Source organism: Lampetra fluviatilis, chromosome 14, assembly GCF_964198595.1.
Source record: "Lampetra fluviatilis chromosome 14, kcLamFluv1.1, whole genome shotgun sequence".
Lineage (NCBI taxonomy): Eukaryota > Metazoa > Chordata > Hyperoartia > Petromyzontiformes > Petromyzontidae > Lampetra > Lampetra fluviatilis.
In genome coordinates this window covers 263711-273636 of record NC_136288.1, presented here as the reverse complement: position 1 = coordinate 273636, position 9926 = coordinate 263711, and the positions used below count along the sequence as shown (strand labels likewise).

Genomic DNA, 9926 nt, shown 5'->3' with positions numbered 1-9926 from the left:
AGGTGTGCCTCTCTCCTAAAAAAAGACACCTTACGCTTACATATTTGGTAACTTACTGGTCTTACACTTTAAATGTTGAATATGCTCTCACGTATATTACTGTTTCTGCCTATATTACCACCAATATACCACCAATATACCACCAATATACCACCAATATACCCGTGTCGTAAATACTTTATACTACCACAACAAGTTGTTATAATTAAACTATTTCAAGATTGGTGAGAATTCTGAGACAGCATTTATTAGAAAGTGTGACAGTTAATACAACAAACTGGCGAGACCATGAAATCAAGTTGAGCTAGAGCAAGAACGCGTGTCTTTAGCAAATGAAATGTGTTATCCAAAATAATATTTTACCTACCATGTCACACGGATGAGACACTGGGACAATTGCAAAGAACATTAAATAAAAGCTGAAAAGTGCACCAAGAAGTATAGGGAGATCTTGCTGGAAATTCCACTGGGAGAGAGGAACGCGTGATCATATTCTCAGCAACCTTTGGATGGCCATCGAACAAAGACGGTCACTACATCGCGCGCTTTCACATGCACTTCTGCGGTCGTCTGGAACGCCCTTCCTTCTGGAAGCTACTGGAGCCTATGCACTTGTAATTTACATCGAAAACTAGTTTATTTAGAACTGCTTTTTGCGTTTAGTTTGTTGCTCTCCCTCCGCACCTCCGATTGGCGCGGTCGGCTACGTGCGGTGCAAAATAAGTTCAACACACACACATGCAACAAACACAAATTGAACACTTGTTTTTTTTTAGAAAGACGCAAGCAAGACAAGATGTCGTTAAAAGCTGAGACAATGGCCCATTGACGAGACTAGCGATGGAATGGCAGCAAAAGGAGTGAACGCACCCAAGCAGAGATGGAGAGATACGCCGCGCAGTAAGTAGCTCACGCGCACGAGCGAGACGGATTGTGGTGGCATCGTGGGTCCGCGAGGGGTGCACGAATCTACGTTGAACTTCTTTACCACCGTACGTAGCCAACCGCGCTAATCGGAGGTGCGGGAGAGGGGAAAAGGACAACAAAACAAAACACAAAAATCAGTTCTAAAAAAATGAGTGTATCTATCTAGTGATAGTGGATACATCGTGGGCGACGATGATATGTTAATGTAAAGGTCTCTTGTCATTCACAATCCTCCCGACAGTCTAATAATAGAATCGTTTGAAGCAAAGCTTTTTTATGTCAAAGGTCAAATTGCAGCGCTGCAATTGCTTGTTCACTGAACGTGGAAGGCCCTCCAGTAGAGGGAGATATACAGAACCCCTCTATTAACCGCACCTTCGATTAGCACGTTGGCTGCGTACGGTGCAAAATAAGTTCAACACGCTGGGCAAGATGTCTTGGAATGGGTGGGGAGTACCCACAGTTTACCCCACCGCACGCGACTTGCCGATCGACGAACCACGGTGTTCCCATGGAGACTGCCGGGTGGTGGATAGACGCGGGGGGTATTTAAACCTCTGATTTTTCACGTCCGGTGTTGTCCTCTACAGCAACTCATGCACATCCCTACAAATGTCGGTTGATTAAAACACGGATTCCGTCTTGTCCCTCTCGATATCACAGCGCCCGCTCCCGCACGGGAACATCCCTGCTGCTTTTGTGCTCGCTGTTCCAAGACTCTACACATTCTCGTCTGTTCCGATGTATAGTTTGCCTCGCGTGCTAATATGTATCTTTCCCCCTCCCCCTATAAAACAGATAACAGAGCTGAAGGAATGAATCTTGACTGAGTGAAATACTTCAGTCGTATATCTATATATTTTTACTATTTCTAGACAGGATTTAAACTTTAAACAGCGTTAAGAGTGAAACAATGAGGTACCGCGTGTGTTTTTGTAAACTTATGGCAACTATGACCAAACTGGCGATAAATAGCAATACACAACTGCGTGACTTAAAAAAACACGTCTTGAATGTAAACGTCGTTGCAAATGGTAAAACTGCATCGAGTCTTTAAGTTCAGCTTGGAGGTTTTTTTTGTTATCCACATAAAAGCATTCCAGAGCGGTGAGGTAGCGCCACTCCCACGGCAAAGGAAAGTGCGTCCCTGCCCTGCTGTGGTGGGTACTGTCTCACCAAGGGAGGGAGGGAGAAATGGATGGTTGGATAGGTGGGTGGTTGTGAGGAGTGGGTGGGGATGGGCCGGGCCAGCCTCAGCAGGGCTGGGTCTGTGGTTTTCCAGTCACCACACCTTTTTTTACCTTGGTGACGCTTATGTCACCGTAAACCATTAGGTGGCAGGGAGATGGGGGAGTGGTGTAGGCTGCATTTTATCACCAAAAGCACGACCATTTTAGGAATCAATTTGCGCAATGTGCTCGTAATGGACGATGATCGGTGCATTTATTCAAACGTATAAAACACCTCAAACCCAGCCACCTTCATTCCCGGTCACGGTTATCGTCAGTGGTGAACGATATACAAACGGCTCCTCGCAAAGGCATTTCTTCACTGATCCGTACTGACCAGCGCGGTTGAAGTATGGTCAAAACAACCCCCTATAATTCAATACATTTAAGCTAAGCAGGCCTGACCCTGGCAAGTGCATGGATGGGTGACCGCCATGCAGGGCTACGTGGTGAGCAGCAGAGGGCAGTGCTGCAAAGTCCGTTCCTCTCATTAGCACGCTTGGCCACGTACGGTGCGAAAATAACCGCCACGGCCGGCACTATGCAGCCCGGCAACTCAACCAGCAGTTGATTGGCAAAGGTTTGTACGTGTACATATACAATAAAAGCAGTAGCATTTGTGAAAAGGTTATTCAGGAATTTTTTTTTGTAAAATGCTGAGCACTTGATGCTCATGATACAGCGATGACGTAAGGAGTAAAATATTGCAGTGTTCTTTAATTTGGCAGCTAATTGTTTTCACGTGCTTAGAGATGGAGTGATGAATTCAGTTTGAAGCTGCGAGGTGGCTTGTCACATTGCACATGCCTGTCAACCCCTTATCAGTGCCTACCTTATTACAGACCAACTCAGACCTTATTGGTCACCCCGTGCGCTTATACATCTCAACGTTCATCCTGCAAAGCCCCACCACAAGGGAGAACACAAACAGAACATTTGTTTTTGCCCGTATTGTAACAGCTGTATGCCGCATCGGACCTTAAAAACTCCTTTCCCTGTACAAGAATACGGGTTAAACCGTATGGGTTGACAGCTGTGCAATGCAGGAGGGCAAGAGATGGAAATGGCTTGAGGTAGGCCTTCATCCAGCAGTGGATTTAACAAATCTGATGATCAATGATGGCAATTTGTATACACAACGAGCAGTGCGAAATCCAAAGCAATGATAGGGGAGGTTTTACGCAGAGGCTTTCGCGACCAACTTTATGAACCATAATTAATTGTTGGGTCAAATGTGTGCGAGGAGAATACCGATGTGTGCTGTGCACCCTCCTCCACCTGACACACGTGTTAAGTGTTGTGGATCTCTCTCCGGAAAGGGTAAAACCTATTCTTACTTTTCATATTTTGATACTTGCAAAAAAGGTCCCATGATATAGCTGCTGACCCCAAGCAAATAGATGCTTTGATACGTGCATTGTCTTTGTACTGTTCGGCATTTGGCGTTCTCTGGTCTCACACCGGTGAGACTAGGCCACAGATGTAAGGGATGTCAGGGGAAGGATTCCCACCAAAAGGAAGGGGGAGTGGGATGGTGGCAGTGGAAGGGGGAGGAGCAGGTGAGGAGATATAAGAGAGAACGGGCAGGAAAAAGAGGGAGAATGGGGGGAACCGGTTGGCGAAGGCTGGGAAGCAATAAAAGACGAAGCCCGGCTCTCCTTTACACAGAGAAGGCTGTCTCTGGTGTAGGTCAATCCGTTTCAAAGACAATGAATATATTATCACCGGTGTGTTGGAGAGCCAAGCCATAACATTTACAAACTGAGTATGACGTTTCGCCAGTAATTACAACTAGCTTCATCAGGCGACAGCCAGATCTGTGGAGAAGTCTTACTGTTTCGTTCCTGATAGGCGTAGATGTGTTGCACAATGTGGTGGGGGGGGGGGGGGTTACTGTCTTAACAACACATTTATATATTTATGCAATCTAACCCACAAACCTCTGAAGGATGATATTGGTCGCGAGAGCCTACGTGTTAAACTGATCTTAACACCTGTTTAATTTTTAAAAAAGGGTAAAGCCTATTCTTATTTTTGATAACTGCATATATATTTGACTGTATTCTTAGGTTTTTTTCGGTAAAGTCACGTAGTTAAAAAATTAATAAAGTGAAATAAAAATAAAATAAAAATCACGACGTTTTGGAGGCAACACAAGCTTCCGTCTTCAGGTGGAACCGTCACAGCGCGATAGCTGCATCAAGTACTTGAACGGAAGCTTGTGTTACCTCCGAAGCGTCGTGATTTTTATTTTATTTTACTTTTATAAATTTTTTACCTACGTGACTTTACCGAAAAAACCTAAAAATATGAATCCTTGCAGTCACGGAAGCTTCAAATCTATAAATATTTGACTGTGTCTAACGGAGGAGGGAGGTATGACTGGGATTGGCATGTTACTCATGTCGCAATCTGACCCAAACATCAATAATGAATCGGGCATGGTGAGGTTTGCAAATGTTCATTAAAGTGGTGTTCTGCTAACATGAAATATGGATTTTATGATCACTTACCATAGAAGGACATGTAAGCCAACTTTATCATCGTAAGTGCTTAGTTCAAGCAGTCACACTAATGTATAATTTACAGATTAGGGCCATTGTGGGAATTTTAAAGCATTAACAAAGGAATGTCATGTTCAACTAACCTTGCATCTATAATAGCCATCCTTTAACCTAAATTTACGTGTTTTGATTTAGAAAAATGTGGTGTACTGAAATACATAAATGTTGGGATGGAGAGGTGGCACACTGGTGAGCACGCTGCATTAATAACCAGAGGTGGGACAAAGTCATTGTTATGCAAGTCCAAGTCGAGTCGCAAGTCATCAAATTCATGACTCGAGTCTGACTCGAGTCCAAGTCACATGACTCGAGTCCACATCTCATAGGTGGGACAAAGTCATTGTTATGCAAGTCCAAGTCGAGTCGCAAGTCATCAAATTCATGACTCGAGTCTGACTCGAGTCCAAGTCACATGACTCGAGTCCACACCTCTGTTAATAACTCCAACGACTTGAGTTTAATTCCCAGTCAGAGCTAACGTCAGTGGCGAGTGACGTATGAAGCAGCCCAACCTGACCCCCCCCCCAATCCATTGTTGTAGTGTCATATTCCAAATATATGTTCCCACCTATCACAGCAAACTGCCATGACCAGTGTGGTGAAGTATGGTAAATCAGTCTCCATGGCCAAGGGTCGGCAACCTGCGGCTCTGTAAGGTCTGCTTCGTGACGTAATTTATTCAGTGACCATCGTCTCGGATTCACCCACAGTGCATTGCGGCTCTTGATAGTTTGAGGAGAGGGGGGGTTACTGAATTCGAAAAAAAATCTCTTCTTGTTTTGCTTTTCGACCCCCTGTCCATGGCTAACTTGGCATGAAAGGGCCTTCATCCAGGAGTAGATAAGCAAAGGATTGAACGTTTCATTGTTTTTATTTGGGTGTGACAGAGAAGATTATATTACCCTAAACTTTAATCGCAGTGCCAATTTGTTCGAGCAAATGCATTGTGGAAATGCCAGTGCACTCTGGTGCCACCTATTGAAACGAGCCTTGCTAAAGCATAGGCTCACATGAAATATAATACTGGTAGGAACCTCCTGGTTACACCAGCCCACAGGGGAGTATTGTGTCAGTCCGTCCGTCGTGCAGGGAGGGGCTGGGTGGGGAGGGGCTGGGTGGGGAGGGTGGGGCTGGAGAGGGGTGTGGCTAGGTGGGGAGGGGCTGGTCACCCCGTGGTGCCCTTATAAAACTCAACGTTTGACCTACTCACGCCGGCTTGTGCCAGTCCTCACAGTCGGCCATATTTGCGGAATACACCACGCCGCCGTTGACCCTGGCCATTGACCGAGCAACCCAACGTTCCTACCAGCTCCCTCCGCAGGAATGTGTTACAGGGTGTTTCAAAAAAATGTTAACACTTAGGAGAATTTACAACAATACCACAAGAAATGTGCCTCCGGGCTCTGGAGATCACAGGAGAAGATTCCAGGCATGTGTTGTTAGTGTATTATCCCTTCTTTTTGCATGAAAAACGATAGTGCCATGTAAGTGTTAACATGTTTTTAAAGCACCCTGTACAGCAATGTGCACCAATGGTTGCACCCCCTTTGTGAATCCACTACTGGACAAAGGCCTCTTACTGGGTCAGTCACGAGATTTGACGATACTTCACCACTCTAGTCAATGACCATACTTTATGACCGGGTGGTGGCCTGACCCAATGCTAGCTTGCTTACAGCTTGTTGCAGAGGTTTGCAGTTTGAATCTGGTAGATCGCACTGGTTATTGTTGTGTGCTAACAGTGGGGGTTAAAGATCACCTGATGTCGTTTGAAACGAGAGATACATTGTGTACTGTACTATCATCATGGTCCCAACTTGACATTCATAATAAATCACCTTGCAAATTACTCCTTTGGAATTATATACAATACAATCCTGATGATCGATAAATTTAACACAAGAACTGTGTAACACATTCCAGGTACTTGGGATTATACATAGCAACTATCGTCCCCTACTGTCAGATTAATGTCCCAGGTCACTCTTAGAAATGAGACTATTCTGATTACTTAAGTTCTCACCAGGTTAAACAAAATAAACTGAGTCCATATGTATAATCCTCAAGATCTGTTGGCGAAAGTATTTATACGTTGTAATTGCACAACTTTATTATTACAGGTGGCACAATCAGTATGGCAATGATTATTACAGGTAGTATAACGAATTGTATGTTACAAGAAAATACATGGCACGCAACATATAAACCACGGACACCAGATTCCCATTTTATAGATGAGTATCTTTATTAATAACTTTGAGCATAGACATGCCTTCTGAAAAGAGAAAAGCAACACCAAAATGCAGCTGTGTTTACATGCATATTATGCTTTTTTGTTTATATATTTGTATAATTTAGTATTTAAAAGGTCAAGTGCTTTTGTAGATATTTTTTGGTACATGCAAAGAATTAAGGCAAAGTTGTGTTAATACAGACATGACTTATAAATGACTCTTTGGCAAATATAACAGTGTAAAGGACGACATTATAGGGCTGGTTCCAAAGGTGTTGTTGCAACAGGTAACTTATTAGTCGATTGTACCGCCACTGCTGGTTTTATGGGTATACAACCGAGCTATAGGTCAAGAAAAATAGCATAAAAGTCCAACCAGAACGAACTCGCAAATCCAAAATCTAGAGGGAAACTATAAGTTGTATAATGTTATACTTTCTCATTATTTATGCAAATAGCTGTAGGCACCTGCGGTGCCTAATACAACCAAGTTCGCTCAAATATAGCCTTAAAATAATTAATGATTAGATATTGGTAGACTATTTTAAATATTTACAACTAATAGGTAAACCTTTAAAATTGGGTTAGACATAGAACGTGTGTATTTATAATGGCTTTAAAAAGTCCACATTCTATGCAAGTTCTAGTTTATACGTGGCAGCCAGGTGGATCCCTTTCCTCTTAGGATAAGTAAATAATGAACGTTTAAAAATATTCTATAAAATTAACGAATGCTTTCTGACTTACATACCTATTGATGCTGCAACCAAAAAAATCACGAAAAATTATTTAATGAAAAATACGAATACGTTCCTCTCTTGCTCTATTTTCATATACATCCAGAGCCATATCTAGACACGTTTGCGGCTGGCGCAAGGTGCCTTCTCAGGATCATTGTTTATTTATACTGGAGGAATCCGATGAGCCATGAAGCTCTTTTTCACAGATGTCCAGTCGCTGTCCATCTACCCCCCCACCCCCCCGAAGCTGCTGCAGCAACAATGAGCCGCTGCCACCGCTTGCTTCGTATCCAACAATTGGGTTTTACACACGCGGGCAGCACCAGCTCCCGCCCTCGCTACGGCACCGAAGACACGATCTTGCGATACAAACTGTTCACGTCCCGGTATATCTTCACCCTCCCGTGAGCGAACTGCAGGTCCACCGGCTCTGCCCTGCTGCCAGATTTCGGGACGAGGGGCAGCAGCAAGAGATCGCCCACGGGGTCCGGGACGCAGCGGTGCTGCAGCTGCGTGTATGTGAGATTCTCGTCGGTGTTGGGGTCAAAGAAGCCCTTGTTGTCATCGCTCAGGTCGGCCAGGGTACACGTGATGCCCCTGTCGATGAGGCCCCTGGCGTACGCCACCTCGAGCGGCAGGCGGTGACTGAACGTGGGGTCGATGATTCCACCGGTAGCCACCTGCGCCTCCAGCAGGCGCAGGCCGTGCACCCTCACGATCATCCCACGCTGCATGGCCTGGAAGAGCGAAAGGCGCTCTCCGGTAATCGGGTCCTTGTAGCCCGTGACGGCCTGCTCGGCCGACAGCAGCTTGTCGTAGAACTCCGGGCCAATGACCCCGTGGCGCATCGCCTCGTCCACGCTCAGCTTGCGCCGCGTCTCGGGCTCGATGATGAAGCCCGTGGCGGCCTGAGCTTCGAGCAGCTGGAGGCCCGAACCGGGCCGGATGATCTGCCGCCGGATGGCGTTGTAGATGGACACCCTCTCCCTGACCGATTCGATGTAGAGGCCACCGATGACCTTGTTGCCCTGCAGGTACGGCGCCAGCCGCCTCGAGGCCTCCTGGACTGTCACGGCCCCGCTCTTGATTTGCGTCGCCGTTTTGTGATCGATCACCTTCGACGAGATCAGCTCATTGAGCGTCACCGGCGCACGCAGGCCTTGCAGAGTGACCTGAAAAGAGGAGAGAGATACCCGTGCAGGTATTCAATGCTGCACATACGAAGAACACCCATTGGAGAACGTGTTTAAGTGGCACGGGACACGATAGGGCGCTGTAGCCAGCACCGTGCCTGGCCACCTTTGTCTCCCTCATTTAAGTCTGAGTTGACCTTGGGGAGACCCAGGACTGCTCAGATATAATTGCGACTGTTTCCATGGCCAGGAACTCAACACTCTGCCACTATTCTCTGCACACATTCACACACGGAAATACACCAAAAACATAACTGCAGTATGTGCACAACTATTTGATATTAAGATCTTGCACACTTCTAAAGCATTACCAAGTAAGCACGGTTGGCTCTGCACGGAGCGATAGAAGTTCAACATACATACGGACATATTAGTGTATTATTACAAATGTGCTCACAGACATTGCCCTAAAACACAGCAGAACAATACGTGAGTAGTAAATTAATAAATACGCTACCTCCTGTGGTTTTGTTTCGAGAGATGTCCTCTCAAGCGTGCCTGTGTACGTTGTCGAGAATGCAGGAGCATTGCAATCCCACGCGCTGCATTCATTGTCCCGGTGCCTGGCAGAGTGATCTTCAAGTGACGCAACCTGCACTTGGGTGATCGCATAACTGGTGCTGACATCCATCGTGCTGTTGAGTCCCACTCCAGGAGTAAATGTTGATGAATGACCGGATGCAGCTGAATTTAGAAAACAAGGGTCATACTCATCTCTGTATATTCGCTCATTTGCCGGTGGTATTTGCAGGCGAGCGGAACTGGTTTCACTGACGGTCTGCAACAGTAGCTCCAGCTCGCTCTTCATGCACTTAATCTTATCGTCGAGTGAGCTGTCCCCTTGAAACATGCTGGTTTTTTTCCTGCTTTGATGAACCAAAGTATTTTTCGTGGGCCTTTCCGTAAAAGAACTTCCGTCTTGCACAGTGGCCTCTGCTTCCTTCCTCATTTTCTCCGCCCTGTAGTTTTTATATTCACCAACGGAGGCGTGATTCATTCTTGCAGAAGGCAGCTGAGGAAAGTATAACCCCTTGAATGCC

At 45.6% G+C, this 9926-nt stretch overlaps 1 protein-coding gene across 1 annotated transcript; it reads right to left on the bottom strand.

Annotated features, from left to right (window-relative positions):
- Nucleotides 1–7964: 7964 nt before the first annotated feature.
- LOC144935719 (desmoplakin-like) lies at nucleotides 7965–9902 on the bottom strand. The gene is made up of 2 exons (XM_078862457.1): nucleotides 9344–9902; nucleotides 7965–8865 (listed from the first exon to the last, which is right to left on the bottom strand). The coding sequence occupies exons 1-2, from the start codon at nucleotides 9881–9883 to the stop codon at nucleotides 8032–8034; spliced, it is 1374 nt and encodes a 457-aa protein (XP_078718583.1). The 5' UTR covers nucleotides 9884–9902; the 3' UTR covers nucleotides 7965–8031.
- Nucleotides 9903–9926: the final 24 nt, after the last annotated feature.

What these genes read in the sequence shown, in the direction of transcription:
- LOC144935719 (XM_078862457.1), bottom strand. Translation starts at nt 9,883, where the DNA reads ATGAATCACGCCTCCGTTGGTGAATATAAAAACTACAGGGCGGAGAAA. An exon ending in TCGAAACAAAACCACAGGAG is followed by an intron (nt 8,866 to 9,343) that starts GTAGCGTATTTA and finishes TCCTCTTTTCAG; the next exon opens with GTCACTCTGCAAGGCCTGCG.